The 23,587-nt window shown below is 35.6% G+C and overlaps 1 protein-coding gene across 2 annotated transcripts in view; it reads left to right on the top strand.

The window, feature by feature from the left end:
- The window catches only part of mvb12ba (multivesicular body subunit 12Ba), a 79,870-nt gene that overhangs the window by 46,913 nt on the left and 9,370 nt on the right, over positions 1–23,587 (top strand). For both annotated transcript variants that reach the window (NM_001076606.2, NM_001431133.1), the window contains exons 3-9: positions 370–477; positions 6,484–6,580; positions 10,316–10,445; positions 12,951–13,100; positions 19,028–19,119; positions 19,539–19,594; positions 21,172–21,231. In NM_001076606.2, the coding sequence (NP_001070074.2) occupies positions 370–477; positions 6,484–6,580; positions 10,316–10,445; positions 12,951–13,100; positions 19,028–19,119; positions 19,539–19,594; positions 21,172–21,231 (693 nt within the window). The remainder of the gene's footprint in view (positions 1–369; positions 478–6,483; positions 6,581–10,315; positions 10,446–12,950; positions 13,101–19,027; positions 19,120–19,538; positions 19,595–21,171; positions 21,232–23,587) is intronic.

The raw sequence follows: 23,587 nt of genomic DNA, 5'->3' as shown, positions 1-23,587 counted from the left end.
ATGTGACTAACTATTCAGGGTTAGTAACTAACCATCAAAACATACACTCTCTGCTCACTCAAACAATTAACCTTAAAAACAGTTTGTTGGTTGGTTGTATGTCTGGCTGTCTCCTAGAATTTTTTTTTTTATGTCATTAAAGTTAATTCCCTACAAGCCCTTGAGTAGATAATTAAAGTACGTGTAAATGACTACCCTAGATTGAATCCTAAATTAGAGATCCTTTTTTGGAAAAATCCGTTTTTTGGACCCTTAATGTGAATAAATGTTTTGTCTTGATATATTGGTTTGTGGTGTTCTTCATGAGAAAATTGATGTTCTGCCAATGGAAAAGCGGTATATTGTAATGCATTATTGTCTTGCTTTTAGGTTGCACAGACCACAGATGGGATTGACGCAGACTTGTGGAAAGATGGTCTGTTCAAATCCAAGGTGACCCGCTATCTGTGCTTCACCAGGGCATTTTCCAAAGAGAATGTGAGTCATTTCTACAGTTCTTTATCAGAAATGAAGGAGATTTCAGTGGTAACATTACATAAATAAATGCAGTTGAAATCAGAATTAATTGGCAATTTTTGGCCATAATATTTTATTTTGGACGCTTGAGACTTGTCATGCACAGCTTTACCTAATTAGCAAAAAACAAAGCCGTGTTTGCTTAAACATTCTTTAAAAAGCTGGTCATGTGGTATTTTAACTAGCTTAATATTGTTAGCATGGGTCTCAAACTGGATTCCTAGAGGGCCACAGCTGTGCACAATTTTGCTCCAACTCAAATCAAACACAGCTGATCCAACTAATCAAGGTGTTCAAGACCACTAGAGACTCTTAAGCAGGTGTGAGCTGGAGGAGGTTGATCCTAAAATCTGCAGAACTTTGGCCCTCCGGGAATTGACAGGCTTAAATGCATCTAAGATCAGTAAACATTGTAATTTTCTCAGAATATGTATTAGGGTGTATATGAAATATATAATATTGTGTATATTTGTAGGTGTGTATATAAAATTGTAATAATTTTGCAATTAATTTATAGGTTTTTTTTAATCAGTTCGGGGCTCAAAGTCTGTAAACCCCTCTCTACCATTAGACAACTCTGCTCTAATTGGTCAGGTGATTGGCCAAGTCTTTTTTTAATTGGTCTTTCTGTATTTATTGCATTTGAAACAAAACTTCCATTTCAGAGTGTTCAAGGAATTTTTCAGAGTATTTGCTATATTATTTTTTCCTATTTGTTTTATTTTGACTAGAATAAAAAGTTTTAGATTTTTAAAGACCGTTTTAAGGTTAATATTATTAGCCCCCTTAGGCAATATGTTTTTCCCTATTGTCTATAGATCAAACCACTGCTATACAATGACTTACCCTATTACCCTAACCTGCCTAATTAACCTAGTTAAGTCTTTTAAGGTCACTGTAATCTGAATATTAGTATCCTAAAAAATATCTAGTCTAATATTATTTACTGTCATCATGGCAAAGATAAAATAGATCAGTTATTAGAAATGAATTATTAAAACTATTATGTTTAGAAATATGTTGAAAAAATCTTCTTTCTTTTAACCAGAAATTGGGGAAAATATATACTGGGGGCTTATAATTCTGATTTCAGCTATATATTACATTGAACTTTTCTCACATTGCTTAATACACACAGGATGTAAAGCTAAAACAAATGTGTTTACAAATAACAAAGAATTAATGGAATGAAATGTTAAAAAAATTATTATTTTCTACATAAATTTAAAAACCACTGCCTTCATGCCTTCTTCATCTCAGAGGGCTTTTTCAGTTTATTCATGACAATTTGCTTTTGTATAATGTTATTATTAGCAGTATTATTTGTTATATGCATATTTGTTTTATTAAAACCAAGCTTAGATTTGCCCACCTGTGGGGTTTTGGATCATTTGGGGCCTAGCATGTGTGTTTGGATATAACTCTTAAATCCAGAGTGAGCACAGTAGATTATTATAGTTCTTTTATTCGTTTGCTGGATATTAGAACTGAATTTAGAAATAGTTTTGAAACAAATCTTTGGGCTTAACAAACAAAATTAATTATGTAGGCTAATGGATGGCTGTGCGTACAACATGTTTCCTTATCCATGAAAGAGTAAAAGTAAAGAATGAGGAGGCTAATTCTCTCATTCTTGCGCTGTAGATGCTCTGTTTTTTCACTTACAAAGTCTGTCATTAAAATAGCAAATTCGCTATGGTGTAACCATAGACTGTAAAATATATGGACGTAGTATCAGTGACGTCACCCATAGGTTTCTAAAGAGCGCAAAAGAAGCCACAAGTAGGCGCGGCCAACCGTCGCCATTTTGTTTGCGCGTCATCACACCGACGGCGGGATACCAAACAAGGGCAAAGAGGCGGAGAGTGAGCGGAGCTACAGACACCTGCTGGCATTTAGCTTGGACCTGGTTCAGACACACTTTACTTTGGGAGAAACGCTTAATACTTTATCACCTGCGACTCGTTTGTGTTCTGAACACTTGTGCTTGGTTGTATACTATATCAATAAAGTGTTTAGACTTTTAAAAACACTGCTGTAATACAGTGAGCCACTAAACATTGCTCTTATGACGTTTTTCAACAGGGGGAAAACGCAAATTACTTATAAACACTTCAGATATAGTCTGTGTTAGTTAATGTAAGACTATTGATGAAATCCTGCTTAACACTGTATGACAACGCTTCAGATGACGGTTCTAGAGCCTACAGCTAATCAATCTGACAGATTCTGCAGTGCATTACAGCTCTAAATATAAATATAAACGATAAATGATCTTAAATAAAACAAATACATGTATAGAGATGGTATATAAGTATGTAACTTTACTTACATGGGAAACGGAGGCCACGTGAATGGTTTGTGAGCACAATTAAGTGCACTCAGAATGCCATGCCATCTAATAATTGTTGGAAACAAGTCCAAAAGACAGTCGACTGTGTAAAGCCACATAAAACAACACAGAAATACGATAAATATGGCAAGTTCAGTGGCTAATCAGCAGGATTCAGCTGAGGTGACGTGACGGCGACCAACGAGACCTAGCTGTCAATCAAGTGACCACGCCCTTAATTATGCAAACTTAATATAACTTAATATAAAGGAAACATCTCCAGGTTGGAGGAAAGTCCTTACCCCAGGTGGAGGAGTTTAAGTATCTCGGGGTTTTGTTCATGAGTGAGGGAAGGATGGAACGTGAGATTGACAGGCAGATCGGTGCAGCAGCAGCAGTAATGCGGTCGATGTACCGGTCCGTTGTGGTGAAGAAGGAGCTGAGCCGAAAGGCAAAGCTCTCGATTTACCGGTCAATCTACGTTCCTATTCTCACCTATGGTCATGAGCTTTGGATTTTGTAGAGTCGCTGCTCCTCCACATCAAGAGAAGTCAGCTGAGGTGGCTCGGGCATCTGTTTCAGATGCCTCCTGGATGCCTACCTAGGGAGGTGTTCCAGGCATGTCCCACCGGGAGGCGGCCTCGGGAAAGACCCAGGACACGCTGGAGGGACTATGTCTCTCGGCTGGCCTTAGAATGCCTCGGGATCCCCCCGGAGGAGCTGGAGGAAGTGTCTGGGGATAGGGAAGTCTGGGGTTCTCTCCTAAAACTGCTGCCCCCACGACCCGGCCCCGGAAAAGTGGCAGAAAAGATGAATGAATGAATGAATGAATGAATGAATAAAAGAAACGGATGAGTTCTAAAAAAAATTCACCCCCCTCACAGTTGTCATGAAGGGTAATATTAGCTGTATGAACCAAAATCTGTTTTTGTACCAGGCTGTAAACACCTTTTTTCTGCTGTAAAGTTGGCCATTCTAACAGTGGACTCAATTGAAATTTGCCCTATTTTGGAGCCAGGAGTGGCCAGGACTAGCAGAATTTCGGATGAATTGCAGTTTTAGTTACTTCCGTATTGGATTCCTGAGGGAGAGCGGGAGGTTGCCGCTTGGGTGTTACACAACTGACTCTTATAGGGAATGGGAGATGAGACTCTGATTGGTTTATTCTCAAAACACACCAATAAGTCGTTAAAAGAATAAGCTCAACCCTGTTAGACCATTCGCCATGGCGCAAAGCGGATTTTTCCGTCTTTAAAATAGCAAACTTGGATTCAGACACACCCTTAATGCTTTTGCAGCCTGCGCTTTGAACTTTGCGCCTAGATCTTTAAAATAGAGCACTATGTTTATTTATAATGCACTTTTCTAATGGACAACTTTGCAGATTGTTTACATTTAATTACAGCTACATTACATCCTGCAAATAGGATATTTTTTGAAAGCTCATAACTTTAATACTGCATAATTTAGTCTAAAGGCTGAAAACAGGGTTGAACTTTTCACACATTTAATGCATGCTCATGCTAGAGTGTTTATTTAACATAACATCTTGTTGGAGCTGTAGGGCTCACTATAATTTGTCACAGGATCTCTTCTATTTGTTTTTTTAGACAATTTCTTTTTGTTCATGGAAACAAAGACGCTTCCTCTCCCTCAGTCTCTGTGGTTTAGTCCAGTCTTTTTAAAACTCGAGTGGAAAGAACTTTAAGGCAATATTTGTGGTTTAGTTTTGCTTTTATGAATGTTTAGGGATTCAGCAACTGTTAGTTTAGTCTCGGTGAACTCATACATCTGAGTGTTGACAAAACAGCACATGCAGGAAAACCCTCAGGATATCCCCTAATGAATGAAGATAACCCCAACACTTGATTTCTTCAAGAACATTCCTTTAATTCATCTTAAGCTTAAAATAAAATAGGTCTTAAATTACACTTAATAGCATAGTACTTGAATGCCGTGTTGTCCCAAATGAAGCACTAATGTTTTTTTTTTACTAAGCGAAAATTTAAACCGTTTCCCTAATGACATTTGACGGTTGCCAAATTAGCTAAATAAATGACCCAAGTAGCAAATAATACCTGCCATGAATATAACCGCATTCACCATCGGGAGGCGCTATAATCACTCTCATAGAATACTGCTTTCACAATTAAAAATAAAGTAATCTAACATGCGCGCCCGATAGCTCCGCCCCTTCCGCTACATGAGCAAAGCAGCGGCTGTAGAGTGTGTGAAGTGTCCAACAGTCTACACTTCATATTACCGGTTGAATGAAAGCATCATCCGGGTATTTAAAGTGCACTAGAGCTGCACGATTCTGGCTAAAATGAGAATCGCGATCTTTTTTTTTTTTTGCTCAAAATAAAGATCACTATTTTCTCACGATTCTGTAGATGTAAAATAAAGGTATGGTAAAAACAAACATATGGCACAACATCGATAATAATATTATGTGTAGGTCTGCTGGTTTTTATAAATAATTATATTCTACTTAATAATTCTGATGTTGAATTATTATGTTTGAGATATATGCTTGCAATCTGTCATATTAGACCATTTTTTTCACTGGTAAAATCAGACATTTGCTATTATCAGATTATATTCAACATTATATAGGCTAGAGCAGTTATACTGACATTGTAAACATTTATTTTCATGCACAACTGTGTGTTCGTTATGAAAGAAAAAAAAAGCATATCAAACGCTTGCCGTAATCATAACTCTAAAATGCGATATGATCATTTAAATAAAGTGCACACACAGTCTGTTTCATTCTGACTGCTAAGTGCTTGTTCATACTTCACGCGGCTCCCAAACGATCACTCTGTGCCACAAACTGAATATTATTTACAACTTTAATACCTGTTACTCGCAACATATGCAGATTCTGTTCACTAAAGTAGACGCGCATGCGTCTATCATTAAGTAGAGCGCGCGCCCTCTCTGTGATAACAGCTCACGGTCAGCAGCTCACGTCACGTGTGATTTTTCCCGGCAGCGAAAACATCATTATATGAAGACAAAAATGACATTTTTAGGTGAATTATACCTTATAAATACAGTATGTGACTCATTCAACATCATTTGGAGGTGTCAGTGTCACTGAGCAATGTATGTGAAACAATGAAAAGACTCGAGCAGCCGCCTTTTCTTCTCTCCTGAACTTGAAAATATGATTGACAGAATCGTAGAAATGCTGGATTTAGATCGTCTAAGGAATCGAGATTGCGATCTTTTAACGATTAATTGTGCAGCTCTAAAGTGCACTTATTCTTTTTTAGGGTTTTCAGTGTAAACGCACTACTTACACTATTCATACTACAAAATGGCGTAGAATAGTGGATAAGTGTGTGATTTGGGACGCACCTATAATATCTTTATATGATCTTTAATATAAAGAGGCTTGTCGCAGCTTTCGGTTCATGTGGACTTTAAAAATGCAAAACTATAATATCTTTGATTGGTTAAGCTATGGCACTAATGTACTATTTTGTTCGATGGAAGCTTACGTTTCAGTAAAAATGAATGCTGTAACCTAAATTTAACCTAAAATGAATGCGAACATTTGAAGGACATTGCTATAGGATTCGCTTATTTACATTCTTCTGTATGTGCTTCCTTTTTTCTCTCCTCAGAGTCATTTAGGAAACGTGCTTGTAGACATGAAGCTCATCGACATCAAGGACACGCTGCCTGTGGGATTCATTCCCATTCAGGAAACCGTGGACACACGTAAGAGCCCCACGCATTTACAGTTCACTCTCTCTCAAAATGCAAAATGTGAAATCCAGCTTAGTTTTGAAGCATTTATGTTCACACTAGTACTGCACAATATATCGAAAAATCATTGCGGTAATAGTATATGCAATGTACTAAGCTTGTGCTTCATCAAACTCCATTTCAACCATGATGCAATGTATTTTTATTAAATAATTGTTAATCATTTTGTTATTTAATAATTGTGTATCTGCTTGTTAAGTCGTGACGTGTGAAATACTGTTTCTGGCTCCAATGCGCTACTTTTAGTCATATCAAACATTAAAGTAAATTTTTATATTGCATATAGTATACTTTATATAGTTTCTGGACCAATATTTTAACAATTTATAAAGAATTTATCACTTGGCCATCTGATATTAGGCATAAAACATAAAAAAACACGATCACTATATATATATATATATATATATATATATATATATATATATATATATATATATATATATATATATATATATATATATATATATATATATATATATATATATATATATATATGAGCAATATCACACGTAGCAGTGTGATATGGCTGTATATCGGCACGGGTGGGAGGCATGCGTGCCTTAGTGCCCCCACCAGTGCCGATATACAGCCACATCGCACTGCTACGAGTGTGATATTGCGTTTAAACAACAGTTTGACGACATAATTGTGAATATAAAAACAAAATCAAACATGGAGAGTCTCAAAAACCCTTTTGTATGAGGAACTACTTTCTTCCGCATTGGATTCAAATCATAAGCTGACAGTTAAACAGCTGAGCAAGCATCTTTTAAACTTTAGATCTGTAGTGTCTGCTTTTTGCTGGCTGTATGTGGGCGGAGTAATACACAAAGGGTAAAGAGGCTGTACGGGTGCTGATATTGCAGAATATCACACGGCTATCAGCCAATCAGATTTGAGAACCAGACAGAACTGTTGTATAAATATATTTATTATTACCAATTGATGAGCCTCCCCATACAGTTTGATATGGTGCTTGGACCCAGAAGCCGCTTCATGTGACGTCACAATAAACTGATTTTTTTTTTTTTAAGAAATAAATAAATCTAATTAAATATCTATATTGCAGAGAAAGGCAATAAGTAAAACACATTATTTTGTGCCAAACATTTGTGTGCTTCATGCATAGGTTGTTTATCCTAATCTGACCAATCAGATGAGGTCTTTACTATCTTGGTCACACTGAACAATATCGTTTCATTAATATATTTATTAATGTATTTAAACCCTCGGACAATAGAGGAAAAGGACAACAGCCAATAGGAAGCAGGATATATATATATATATATATATATATATATATATATATATATATATATATATATATATATATATTTAACCCCCCCTGAATTATTTAACTGAGAGACGATTTGTTTCAACACATTTCTAAACATAATAGTTTTACTAACTCATTTCTAATAACTGATTTATTTTATCTTTACCATAATGACAGTAAATAATATTCAACCAGATATTTTTAAGACACTTCTGTACAACCTAAAGTGACATTTAATGCCTTAACTAGGCAGGTTAGGGTAATTTGGCATATAGCGATTTTTATTTGTTCTATAGACTATCGAAAAATAGTAGCTAATGGCTCGTTTCCACTGACTGGTACAGTACAGTATGGTTCGGGTCGGTACGGGTCACCTTTATCAGGCTTGCGTTTCCACTAAATGTTTATTACTAACCTTTCTATGAACATGATTTGATTATAACTGCAGATCAATAAATATAACGTCTATAGTTATATTAAATAGATGAATGCATCATATATGAACACATAAAGCCCATTACAGTTGGTTATGTTACCACCTACAGAAGAACTACACACAGCATACATTTAGTCCTTATTTAGGTTCAAAAACAATACAAAATATAGCCCACAGTCAGAGCAAACCTCTCATCTGTGTCTGTCATCTTCAGCAGCACCTGTAGCCTCTGTTAGAGAGTCATTCCATCATTCCCAGTTCATATTAGTGTAAAAGGTGATGATATTAAACATGGCAGTTTGTTCCTGTTTGCTGAAAAAATAATGTGCTCCTTGTTTTCCGGCTTCTCCTTTGTTTTTTCGTGTTTCACTCTCACGTTTGTCACTGTCTGACAGGAACGGGTTTCAAAAGCACGTCAATAATCAAGCGCGCAATATTATCATCAGCTCAAGAAGATTTAGATATAGACGAGCTGCGAGCGCAAGCAAGAACGCAAAACTGCTCGCGCTTCAGACTGGCTCAGGGGCACAGGGGCACAGGGTTAATCTGCTCTTTTTTTGGCATTGTAGCTGTTCATCAAAACGACGACATGGTTTGTTTGAGCCCAGTTCAACCATGGCTCGTTATTAAATATATATATATATATATATATATATATATATATATATGCTGTAATCTCTCGACTGTGTATTTTAAATATGGCGGCTCTTTTGTTTTCATTCTGGCTTGTTGCGTAAGCGAATGACGCATCTCTGTAAACCAATAGCGTTCAGCTGCGCATCTAGCTTCGCCTTTTGTTACCCTTTCTCATGTTTGGTACCCTTGCGAAAGGGTGCCGAAAAAGTTGTATGGTACGGTTCGGTTCCGTACGCCTTTTGACAGTGGAAACGGCCATAAAAGCATACCAAACCTTACCGTACCACTCAGTGGAAACGGGCCATAAAAGTGCCTAATAATATTGACCCTAAAATGTTAAAAAAAAAAAAATAATTCAGCTGCTTTTATTTTAGCCAAAAATAAAACAAATAAGACTTTCTCCAGAAGAAAAAAACAACAGACTCACTGTAAAAAAAATTCCTTGCTCTGTTAAACATCAAGAAATAAGAAATATTTAAAAAGAAAAAAAGAATTTAATGGGGGCTAATAATTTTGACTTGTAATATATATATATATATAATAAAATAAAAACATACTTAAAAATATCTATCACCTGTTTATCTTAATTTAGTATGATCCTAATATAAATTATACATTTTTAAATTGCTAATAAAATAGCACCTTCCAAGTTGTATGCAAGAAACTTCGGTCACACTTTACAATAAGGTTCATTAGTTAATATTAAGTAATGCATTTACTAACATGAACAAACAATGAACAATACATTTACTACAGTATTTATTCATGTTAATAAACGTTAGTTAATGAAAATACAGCTGTTCATTGTTAGTTCATGTTAACTCATGGTACATTAACTAATGTTAACAAGCATGGACTTAAATGTTAATAATGCATTAGTAATTGTTCAATTTTGATTCATAAATGCTGTACATGTGTTGTTCATGTTAGTAAAAGCATTATCTAATGAACCTTATTGTAAAGTGTTACCGAAACTTCATTATCACAACGCTCAATATAACAAAAATATTGCATATTATTCCAGTATTGTGCAGCCCTTGTTCACATACTTAAGCCAGCGTGAATAAAACCGCTGTAAATAAACCAAGGAGCAACGTTAACCAGCTTTAAAGAGATGCTTGTTTGCCACTAATGTATTTGCTTTCAGACGTGCAGACCGATAATGAATTCAGCCTCCTTTGTGGGTTTAGTTTCTGTTTCATGTTAAATAATTAATCGATCTTGTGTGAAATGATCCTCTTTGATTTCAAGCGCTGACCCCGTTTTGTCTGTTTTCTCTGTCTGTTGTGAATCTCCCTTTCACTTTCTTCATGGTGTCCTGTTTGTGTATCTGCAGAAGAGCCGGCGTTCAGGAAGAGGAGGTTATGCATTAAGTTCATCCCGAGAGACTCCACTGAAGCCGCCATCTGTGACATCCGCATTTTAGGACGCTCGAAACAGGCTCCACCACAGTACACCTTCATAGGGTCAGTTACACAACATAGAAAATGCCTTCGTGATGTTTGAAGCGCACTTCATTAGTGTTTTATGAGCAAATGAATAATAGTAAACTAGTAATATTATTTTTGAATTCATACAAGCATAGTTTGTGTATATTTATTAATAATATATTTTGCCTTGAACCGACTTTACAGGCTGTAAATGTAATATGGTAACATTAGTGCTGGCCGAAGATTAATCGTGAGTTTCTGTGCATTATATATATTTATTATGTATATGTAATACACATAAATACATTCATTCATTTTCTATTCGACTTAGTCCCTTTATTAATCAGGGATGTTTTTCCAGATGCAACCCATCACTGGGAAACACCCATACACTCATTCACAATCATACACTACGGACAATTTAGCTTACCAAATTCACCTATAGCGCATGTGTTTGGACTGTGGGCGAAACCGGAGCACTCGGAGGAAACCCACACCAACATGAGGAAAACATGCAAACTCCACACAGAAATGCCAACTGACCCAGCCGAGGCTCAAACCAGCGATCTTCTCACTGTGAGGCGACAGCGCTACCCACTGTGCCACCACATGGCCATATACATAGAAACAAAACTATGTGAATATTTTTGTTACATAGATATCTAAATTTATATATAATTGGTAATATATGCATATATATTATTGGATATATAATAAATAAACATTTTCTCTAATATATGCATGTGTGTATTTATGTATACATAATTTTGGATGACATTAATTGCGATTTATATTTAAAATATCAGTAAAGCACAGTTCATTAGTATTTCATGAATAAATGAATATTGATCTGCAGGTGGGCAGTGAATGAACAATATATACATATGAAATCAGAGTTATTAGCCCCCACTTGAGTTTTATTTAATTTTTTTAAATATTTACCAAATTATGTTTAACAGAGCAAGGACATTTTCACAGTATGTCTGATAATATTTTTTCTTCTGGAGAAAGGCTTATTTATTTTCTTTCAGGTAGAATAAAAGCTGTTTTTAATTTTTTTTAACACCATTTTAAGGACAATATTATTAGCCCCTTTAAGCTATATATTTTTTCGATAGTCTACAGAACAAACCATTGTTATACAATAACTTGCCTAATTACCCTAATCTGCCTAGTTAACCTAGTTAAGCCTTTAAATGTCACTTTAAGCTGTATAGAAGTGTCTTGAAAAATATATAGTCAAATATTATTTACTGTCATCATGGCAAAGATAAAATAAATCAGTTATTAGAGATGAGTTATTAAAACTATTATGTTTAGAAATGTGTTGAAGAAATCTGCTCTCTGTTAAACTGGCTAATAAATCAGGGGGGCTAATAATTATGACTTCAACTGTGCATGATTTTGAAATTTAATAATCAATAATGGCCATTCTAAAAGTGTAGCGTACAATAAGTTTATACAATATGGGAAATAAAGGCAAGCAATCAGTCAGATTTGCAGAATCAGTGTACGTGGTTATATTAAATAATATATTAACTTATCTTTGCGCTCTTCCAAAACACGCTACCTGAGAACAAGTAATAGATTTAAAAGACTGAAGAGTCATTAGACAGAGCCAAGATGGATTGAATATTACGTTTAACAACTACAGTGAGACGAAATCTAGTGGAAGATCCTTGATGAACTGTCCAACGTGCGCTGCTCTCATCTGGGGAGGTGTGCATACACAGCAACACATGCCAGAGTGTGTGTGGTCATGTGATGTGTGTTTTTAGCAGTGTAGTGTTGAAGGAGATCTTTTCAGAAATGCTGGGTGAAACGCCAGTGTGGACATGGATTGTTTTCATTTCAAAACGCTGTTTCATAAAATGTATTAGTGTAAACGGAGACTGTCTCTCTCGGCTGGCCCGGGAACGTCTCAGGATCCCCCTAAAGCAGCTGGAGGAAGTGTCGGGAGAGGAAAGTCTGGCATTCTCTCCTGAGACTGCTGCCCCCACTACCCGGCCCTGGAAAAGCAGATAAAAATAAATGAGGGAATTAATTAATGAGTGAATGAATAAAAATTTGAAAAAAAAAAAAAAAAAAAAAAAATATATATATATATATATATATATACACACACATATATATATATATATATATATATATATATATATATATATATATATATATATATATTAATGTTATCAGGATTTTACTTTTTTGTTTTTATTATGAAATATTTCTGATCTACTGCATAAATGATGTTCCTCCATAAAATAATAACTTTAAACCATGTTTTTTTTCCTATTTAAATGTGCATGTTTTAAAAATTAATGTTTAAAGTTTTCTCTTAAAAATGTATAAAAGTATTAGCGTCATTAAATATCATCAGCAGTCTAATTGCATTGTTTTAATTGAAATATCTCAGCCTGAAGTATTTGTGTATCTCTGGCTGACATCCAATGAAGCAGTGTTTATACAGATCAAGTGAAATGCATCTGTGGGTGTGTTTATGTTTATGTTTGGTGAAATGTAGTTCTGTTTATCCTCTTTCAGAGAGCTGAACAATATGGGCATCTGGTACCGCATGGGGAAAGTGCCACGGACCCAAGACTCTTCACCTGTACAGAACAACTCCAGCAACAACACCACCAATAACATCCAGACGCTCACCAACAACTCCACTCCAGCGCCAGTCTTGCCCAAGTATGTGTGTGTGTGTCTGTCTGTCTGTGTTTAGTCTGAAACCTGAGGAAGTGTGAATTGTGTTTGATGAAAGAGCAGCGGAAAAAAAAAAACAAAGATCTGAAAGAAGGAAATGAAACCCAAACAACAAAAAAAAACAAGCAAACACTTGGTTAGTCATTATTTTGGCTTAAAGAGCCCATATTATACATGAAATAGGGTCATATCTTGGTTGTAAGGGTCTCCCAAGAACAGTAATATGCATGCAAGGTCAAAAAACACTTTCATGGTCTTATAATCTGCATTTATTTTTACCTAATTATCCCAGCGATTCCCGTATGAATCGTCCAGTGATTCATTTGTTCCCAAACCCCTCTTTAGCGCGAAGCTAATCTGCGCTGATTGGACCAATGACAGCCTGTTGCGATTGGTCGACTGCCTTCAGTCAGAGAGTGAAATGCACAACAGCTAGTCAGCAATATAAAAGTAATCACAGTTCATACACGCTCGATAGTGTAGGCGTGGATTTTAGCTGCCAGTGGGTCAATGTAAATACAGTCGATGGACTTGAAAATTCAGACGATTAACTATTTTATTGAGCAAAAACTCCAAAAACTGTTGAGGAGATCTCCTAGCTTGTCTCACTCTGCTCTTTTCACAGACACAAACACACACACACACACACATTGCCATCGTCCGCGCACACAAACACAAAAACACACACAGACCTCCGGGCGACAACGCGCACGCGCGCGCACACACACAAACACACACGCATACCTCCGGACGACAGCGCACGCACACACACACTACCCTCGTCCACGGAGCTCCGTAAACAAAGCAGCACGCGTCGCGTGACTTTGCACGCGATGAGAATATAGCCAGTTAACCTGATACAGTACACGCGGTTACAAGTAATAAATCACAACTAAATACATTTGCAAGCCAGAGTCAACGAGGCAACAACTTTAACCGCACGTACTTACACTTGAGAAATGGAGGAAGAAACCCATCCTGACGTCCATCAGTAAGTTACTCTTTACTGATCCTTCCTTTAACAAACGCAGATGAAGTATTCTTTGTAGCATGTAGTTTGCAGAAGTTTCCAGTAGTTTCCAACTCCTTGGCTATTATGCTGAGGTTTCATCTTTGGGTAGAGGCTCGATAATTTCCATTTGCAATGTGACTTTAATCGACTGGCATGTTTGTATGGGTGTGTTTGTGGGTGTGTCTGCGTTACTGCGTCAGAGGGCGGGGCCTCAGATTTGAAATCTCCGGGTTTGCGTGTTCACGTGAATAACTTGGTTTCGTTCGTACGTCATGGCGAAACACCTAATGACTTGGTATCAAGGCGACTCGTTTGAAGCACTATGAGTCGACTCTTTTATAAATGAATCAACCGTTTTAAACACTGTACACTAACAGATTTAAGCCTTAGCTGGATACTTCACTTCACTTAGAGCTGTGTTACACACTACATGGAGGGGAATTTTCAAAAACCCATAATATGAGCTCTTTAAGTAAATCAGCAGATCCAGGATAGTCCGTTTTTTTGGCACATATAGGTTGCATTTACACTGCAGATCTTGATGGTCAATTCCGATTTTGTGACTGTATCCGATTTTTTTTTTTTGATGACCTGCTTACATCATCTTTTATAAGTGACTCGTAGCCGATCATCTGCATTTACACAGCACACGGCAAAGGCGCAATGACCAGGAAAAAAAGAGCAAGCGCTGACTAAAAGCTGATAATTAAAGAACGCTCTTTCTCTATTCCTGAATGTAATCTGTTCGCAGCCTTTGACACGCTGTTTTACTATAGTTTATGACAGAAAGGTTCTGATTTGTCCATCTTCTTTTTAAAAATAAGCTTTTTTAAACCTTTAGGCATCTTAATGTAATCTCCATGGCGTGATTTATGCACGTGATGTATGCACAAATTTTATATTGGTCTACATTGGTTACGTGGCGGACTAGGCGCTCTCTCGCTCTCGATAACATACTTAAATACCTGTGCTATATGACAATAGTCCTCGTGTATGAGATTTAAGGTTTGCGATTCTGCTGAAGTCTGTTCTGAAAAGAAAGTGTCAGACTTGACATCATTCGCTATGCTTTTTAATGACGCGCGACTTGCATTAACAGGTAAAAATCCGATTTACCTGATTACACTGCAGACACGAGAACACAGATTCGATTCATATAGGATAAATTTCCACACATGAACAGGGCTTGAATCTGATTTGAGTCCGAATCCATGTGATTTGTTCCCGCTTACACGTACATGGGCCATATTCTATCTGTGCCACATGGGAGAAAAAAATTGAGTCACTTGAACAGTGCAGTGTAAATGCAGCCTTTCACTGAGTGGTACGGTACGGTTCGGTACGCCTTTAAGGCCGTTTCCATTGTCAAAAGGTACCAAAAAGCGAACCATACCTTACCACTTTTTGGTTACACTTTCCAAAGAAGCTGATATATCACCTATTGGACTATTGTGAACTCAGAATGACGAAATAATCCTCTCTAACAAGAGGTTACATGTGCTGGTGAAGATTAAAGATACAGATGAGAGGTTTACCTTTGGCACTATTTACAGTGGAGAATCGGACCGTATCGTACACTCAGTGGAAACGAGGCATTAGACACCAGAGTTTATACCAAAGTCTGCCTGGTTATAAACACTATTGTATATAGGGCTGCACAGTATATAAACAAAAATGATGAAAATGGGAAAAAATCATATAGTGAATTATATGAATCATATAGTAATAGTGTTTAGAGACTCATCTGAGACTTTTATGAAAGTGCACACTGGATATTGACTTTCATCCAAGATAATTATAGTTTTATTAAGACCAATTGCTTGTAAGTGACAGTGAAAACCTTATTGATGTTACCAAAAAAGTCGATATTTCAAATACATGTTTAACTATTTATTCATTAATTTTATCAACAAAAAATTCATTTTAGTATTAGAAAGAGGTTTGCTCCTTCAATTAGAATTAAAAGACCTTGTAATTAATTGAAATCATGTAATTAATTACCATTGTTTAGGAAATGATTTGCTAAGCCGGTAGATCTGATCAAATCTATATGTTTTGCTTTTAAAATTAAGTGCAATCTTTCATTTTAATTAGAGCTTGCACACTTTCTAATATTATACCGAAGTGTGCTCAAAAACCTGAGTATCCTAATACACATGCTGTGCCCCATGTGGTCTAAAACCTGACAGGTGGACAAATCTAAGCTTGCTTTTAATAAAACAAATATAAATATGGATATAATAAATAATACTGCTAATAATAATAACATTATACAACAGCAAATCGAATACAAAAAAACAAAACAAATTACTAATGTTTTGCTTTTTACACTTTACACACCTGAAACTTGCCTACAGCACTTATTCATTGTTGCTCTTATAGTTGTGTAAATTGCTTCCTTGTCCTCATTTATAAGTCGCTTTGGATAAAAGCGTCTGCTAAATGACTAAATGTAAATGTAATGCGCTTTTCTTCCCGTAAGTAATTAGTTAAATAAATTGAATTCTAACATACTTGATAATACATCCTGTTTTCCATGACGGCACCCTTTAAACTGATAAGTCAAGCATTTTGTAGTGTTTTTTTACATGCTGTTCCTGTGTAAAATGTGTGTTTTCTCACATGTATGATGTTTACGATGTTGTTTGTGTCTCTGGGTTTTCTTTGCCCGTGGCGTTTCTCTGTTTCTCCAATGAGGAAGTGTCTGTTCCAGCTGTTTCCTCTCTGTCTGTATGTGCTCTGGACACTGTCCGCCTGTGATACTGTTATATTTATAACCGGATACAACAGCACTGAAGTCACACACAAGCACAAATGTGTCTCGATGAGTGTGTGACCGTTTCTGTCTCTAGCTCCCAAACATATACGGTACATCCGGACTCGACACATTTGTGGTTCACAACAATTAAGCCGTCATATTATGGAAACATGAGATTTAACTTTTATTGATTTCATTATTTTTACCTACAGATATGATTTCACTGCATTAACAGTGTGTTTGCAATAATTAAATTACTCAAAGTCAAAACCCTTACAAATGCTCGCTTTATCTAGCGTAATGGTTTAAAACCTGTCTGTACATTTTAAGAGTGAACAATTACGTTAATTCAGAAATGGTTTTCAACACGGCTTGTTAAAAAGCAGATGCAAACGCTCATTCTTTCATCTTTCTTCCACCTGTCTTAAACAAACTGATAAATAAATGAATAAATAAATGAATAAGTACCTGTATTTTTCTGGTTGTATTATAGCAAAGAGAATGATAAATACTTAAACTGTTTGTAGCCGTTACAACCTAAAACCACTAATGTAATAGTGGTCTAAAACGTTTACTCAGTCCTGTATGATATAATAAATGATCAGTGGTGGAAAGAGTACTGAAACATCATACTCAAGTAAAAATACGAATACTTGCCTAAAAATGTAGTGTAAGTAGAGTAAAAAGTAGCCCCTTTAAAAGAGTACACTGCAAAAAATGCTTTTCTTACTTAGATTTTTTGTCTTGTTTCTAGTCCAAACATCTAAAAACTCTTAAATCAAGAAGCATTTTTTAGACAAGCAAAATGTATTCTTATCTATTCTAAAATCTATTCTATCTAATCTTGTTTTTCGATTTGTGATAAGATTATTTTGCTTACCCCATTGGCAGATTATTCAGCTTGATTTAAGGAAAGACTCGCTTCATTTTGGCATATTATTTCTTAAAACAAGACAACATGTTTTGCTTGTCTAGAAAATACTTCTTGGTTTCAGAATTTGTAGATATTTGGACTAGAAACAAGACAAAAAATCTAAGTAAGAAAAGCATTTTTTGCAGTGTAGTGAGTATTATGCTGTATAAAGCTGATGCATTTACATGTAATTTGTGGATGTGTGTAAACGTAACATTCTATAGTGCATTTAGTTATTGCCCAGCAGGCACACAACATCATAAGACGTTAATATTAGGTTAGATTTAGGTCGTGATGTCAAGTGACCAAAATCCAATGTTGAGCCAACATCTTAAACAACATCTTAACAATTTATGTCAAATACTGACATTTATTTGTCAGGCATGGCAACCAAAATCCAAAGTGTGATGGACATTGTGGTAACTTCAGCACAACGTCAAGCTGTAACATTATTAGACGATGATATTTGGTTTGTTTTAGGTTGGGCATTGGCCTGACGTTAAGTTCTGGCGTCAACACGATTTTCATATTCAAACAAAATGCGATGTCCCCATAACGTTAGGGTACAATGTCAATTTGACGTCATGTTAACGTCTTGTGCTTGCTGGCTCATCTTCTCATCAGTGATATGCATCTGAACAGTCTTTGGGTCAATGCGTTTAAAGATTTTGGACATCTTCTTGGACACTTTTAGTGCTTTCAAACAGTTTGCTGCATTTATAAAGCGCGCATGTCTTCAGGTAGTTCATTATGATGTGATTTACCTTCTGTGTGTGATTTGATTGGACAGGAATCACAGGACTGAACTTTCTAATCCCCAGAGACAACAAAAAATAAAGTAGTGACTGCAGGTTGAAGGAAATTAGCGGAGTAAAAGTACCGATACAGCACTAAAAATGTACTCAAGTGAGAGTAAAAGTACAGTTTTTAAAAACTACTCACTAAATTACAATTCCTGAGGAAAAACTACTTAATTACAGTCATTTGAGTATTTGTAATTAGTTACTTTACACACTGAAAATGATTATACATTTTCAGTTTGTTCAGTATCTGTCAAAGTTGTCAGTCAGATAAAAAGAGACATTTGGTCTATTTTCAGCAGCAAATGTGGTTTTCTTCTTTTTATTGTAAGCTGACGACACTCTGATATTAATAGTGAGGCTAAAGAAAGTGTGCTGAATGTTTATTTGACTGAGTAATGTTTGTTTTCTGTTTGTGTTTCTTAACAGGCACATATCCATGACGCTGCCCGCATGTTTCAGAAAAAGCACAACCAGACCAGACTTTGAACACCAGAACTCCAACCTCTATGCCATTTCTGGTACCAGAACCGCACAAAACACACTTGACCTAGACAAAAACTTCTTATACAATGCTGGAACCAACAAATACAGATGGAGAGAAATATTTGAATATAAAAATGTGCACACCTTCTCAGATTAAAGAAGCCATCAACTCCTTGTTGAGTGTTAGAAATAAGTTTGCTCCTTCAATTAGAATTAAAAGACCTTGTAAATAATTAAAATCATATAATTCATTACCATTGTTTAAATGATTAGCTAAACCAGTAGACTTTTTTGCAAGATAATTATAGTTTTGTCAATGATAGTTTTATTAAGACCAATTACATTGCTCGTGACAGTGAAAACCTTAATAAAATTACCAAAAAAGTCAATTTATTCATTGATTTTATCAACAAAAATGCAGACTGACTTTGACACTGCCTATTTGCCTTTACAGCGATGGATGGAGTGCCTTTCATGATTTCTGAGAAGTTTGCAAGTGCCTCCACTGATGTGAGTCTGTTTTTTTAAGTCATCTCATGCTTCATGGATTGTCTGTAGGCTGCAAAGATAAAAAAAAAAATTAGATACAGTTGAAGTCAGATTTATTAGCCCCCCTGTTTATTTTTTTCCCCTAATTTCTGTTTCACAGAGAGCAGATTTCTTCAACACATTTCTAATCATAATAGTTTTAATAACTCATTTCTAATAACTGATTCATTTTATCTTTGTCATGATGACAGTAAATAATATTTGACTAGATATTCTTCAAGACACTTCTATACAGCTTAAAGAGACATTTAAAGGCTTAACTAGATTTACTAGGTGAACTAGGCAGGTTAGGGTAATTAGGCAATTTAATGTATAACAATGGCTTGTTCTGTAGACTATCAAAAAAAAAAAAATGCTTAAAGGGGCTAACCATTTTGTCCCAAAATTTATTTATTTATTTTTGAAAATAAAAACTACCTTTATTCTAGCCAAAATAAAACGAATAAGATTTTTTCCAGAAGAAAAAATATTATCTGACATACTGTGATTTTTTTTTTTTCCTCTGTTAAACATCATTTGGCAAATATTTAAAAAATATTTATCAAAGGGGGGCTAACAATTCTGACTTCAACTGTATATTTGTGTCGAGATAAACATTATAGAATTTAAAGGATAAAAGAGCAACAGACATAGTTTTTTCTTTAGTTTTGTAGTTTAAAAGGCTCTTATTTTACCCCTGTCAGAAGATAAGTCATCTTTGGTGTCTCCAGAATGTGTCTGTAAAGTGTCAACTCAAAATACCCATCAGATTATTTATGACATAATGCAGAATCTGCTCACTTTGTTCTTAGAGCAAAGTGTAGCTGTTTTCTAGCCTGTGCCTTTAAATGCAAATAAGCTGGTTCTCCCCGCCCACTGTTCTCACATGCATGTCTGTTTCTCTTGTGTTACGTCAAATAAACAGCAGTCAGTGACAGAGACAGACACGCATGAAGCCGAGGTTCGATTTATAAGTAAAAAAAAATACCAAGTCAGGTTGTTTGATGTATTTGTGGTGGAGTTCATTCAAGCCTTTCTGCAATGATGAGTCACACACTCTGTTGTTACAGAGTTTGAAGTACACTCATTTTTTAGGCTGCAGGTGATGATAAAGAGCTGAACAGATCTTTTAATCAAAGTTTCTTTGCAAATCCTGTTCTGTGGACATGTTTATACACATTACGATGGAGACATCCAAATCTCAGTGAGTACAGTTTTCTCCACACACCAAATTAATTGATACGCGCCTGTCAATTAATTCGGTGGGCGGAGAAAACTGCACTCACTGAGATTTGGATTCTATTTTAACATTATAAAAGTAAAAAAAAAGAGACTTGTTGTGTTTCAATCTCTCTGATATGACTGTGGACACACTATACCTATACACAGTTCTGTCCAAACAGCTTACAAAAGTTGATTGTCATCATAGGTGCAGTTCTGTATTTTGTGTTTGCAGATAAACATGTTTTAGGTGCTTTTAACAAACACTGATCCAAACATGTTATTGAATATGTCTTTAATGTTTGTTGTTGGTCTGAATGTGTTTCTGTGTGTTTCAGTTGCAGCAGGTGGATCTAATGGGCATCAGAATTAAATCACTTGCAGAGATTGAGAAGGAGGTGAGGATCTGTTGGGTTTGAATTGTGACAAGTGGAATTTAGTTAGATTTTTCTAGATCAGTTGGATTTTATTTTATTTTCTAGCAGGTGATTTAATGCTAACATGTTTTACATTGTGTTTTTATAACTAAACAAAAGCTTTAATCTTATTCAGCAAGGCGTGGAATTTCTCTTTGTAGAGTTTTATCAACTGCCACCTCAATTCTAGATGTGCAAATGCACTGTCCAAGCTTAAAGGGATAGTTCACTCAAAAAAGAAAATCATCTCATCATTTAGGCCCCGTTTACACTAGTGCGCTTTAGTTTTAAAACAACGTTTCAGAATGTAAACGATCCGCACTAGCGGGTCACCCAGCGTTCCTGAACTGATTTCCGTCCACACCAAAACGCTAAAACGCACATCGCGTGACCACACACACACTCTCTGGCAAGCGCTGCAGCTTATCTACCCAGATGATAGCTGTGCTAATCAAGGATCTCCCATGGATCTAATCTCACTATATTTGCTAAACGTGATATTTAATTCATCTTGTATGTCTTTATCTAACGAAATATTCCCTGACTTTGGTCTTTTGAATCTAATACTTGTTTTTGGGTAACGTGTTTTGGCTGAGCGCAAAGATAAATTAATAATTAATCCAACTACATACATTCCCTATATTGAGTAATTGCTTGCCTTTATTTCCTATATTGTATAAACTTATTGTACGTTATACTTTTATAATGGCCATTATTGATTATTAAAATTGATATTCAGCAATAGAGAGGGCATGTTTCGTAATTTCAATGAAAATGAAAGGAGGCAGTAGTGTTATCGGCTCCGTTTTGTTATGAATACGCATACAGCGAAAATGACGCTCATATATGCAGCACAACGCCTCAACATTTCTGCTGTCTTGTTAAGTTGTTAATAACAAAATGAAAATAGTAGTTCCTTCATGTTTTTATTTTATTGTTAAGAAAGTGAAACAACGTAGCCAGGAAGATGTGAATAAGGTTATACAGTACTCTGTTCCCTTTGAAGATTTACCCGATATATCCTCGGGAGTCTGTTTTCCATATTAAACTTGCAAAGTCTGAACTTACAAGGAGAGGATGCAGGACTGAACTGTGTGTAGGCTACTTAATATTGAAGATAATCCCCAATCAGAGGCGAATGTCTGCAGCCCCGCCTCCGTTTTCAGATGTCTCCGTTTTCCCCCATATCCACTGAGACGGAGCAGCAGTGTTTTAGATTGAAAGCGGCCTCTCCACCGTTTTCAAAACGCTCCGTTTTCAGCGTTCGAAAACATCGGCATAGTGTGCTCGGATAGCGTATTCATAGCAAAACTTATGCATTTTAAAACCAAAACGCATTAGTGTAAACGGGGCTTTATTCTCTCTCATGTGGTTTTAAACCTTTATGAGTTTAAAAACACAAAAGAGAAAACACAAAAGAAGACATTTTAAAGAAAGCTGCAAACCTGTAGCCATTGACTTCTTATGTATGTCAATGGTTACATGTTTCTAACATTCTTCCAAATATCTATTTTGGTTTCAACAGAACAAATAAAAACTCAAACTGTTTAAAATAAAGTGGAAGGTGAGTAAATGAAATGATAGCAACATTTGCTTTTCGATGCACTGTCTCTTTCAATTGTTTCTATTCATGAATGCTTTGTAATAATTTGATCTTTTTAAAGGAGACACTCATCAGATCATTTCCAAAATGTGAATGTTATATGTATATAAAAAAACAATTATGACATGAAGTAGTGCTCTAAAAGATGCGTTACCAAAAATTGCCACAAAGTGGCACACACTCTCCATTGAGGTTTTTTTTTTTTGCGCTCTTCAATGACAAATCCATTAATTTCTTTAACAATATCACTGCTATCACAAATCAGACACCAGCTGTGAAGCACTGAGTTTCACACATTTCCAACCATATGTGTGTTTTCAAGACTGTAAAAGATAGATGGATAGATGGATAGAATAAAAGTAGTTTTCAATTTTTTTAAACCCCATTTTAAGGTCAAAATTATTAGCCCCCTTAAGCTATTTTTTTTCATTAGTCTACAAAACAAACCATCGTTATACAATAACTTGCCTAATTACCCTAATCTGCCTAGTTAACCTAATTAAGCCTTTGAATGTCACTTTAAGCTGTATAGAAGTGTCTTGAAAAATATATAGTCAAATATTATTTACTGTCATCATGGCAAAGATAAAATAAATCAGTTATTAGAGATGAGTTAATAAAATAATAATGTTTAAAAAAATCTCTGTTAAACAGATATTGAGGAACAAAATAACATGGGGGGGCTAATAAATAAGGGGGGGCTAATAATTATATATATATATATATATATATATA

The sequence above is a fragment of the Danio rerio genome, chromosome 5, assembly GCF_049306965.1.
Source record: "Danio rerio strain Tuebingen ecotype United States chromosome 5, GRCz12tu, whole genome shotgun sequence".
Taxonomy (NCBI): domain Eukaryota; kingdom Metazoa; phylum Chordata; class Actinopteri; order Cypriniformes; family Danionidae; genus Danio; species Danio rerio.
This window is presented reverse-complemented; position numbering and strand designations above follow the sequence as displayed.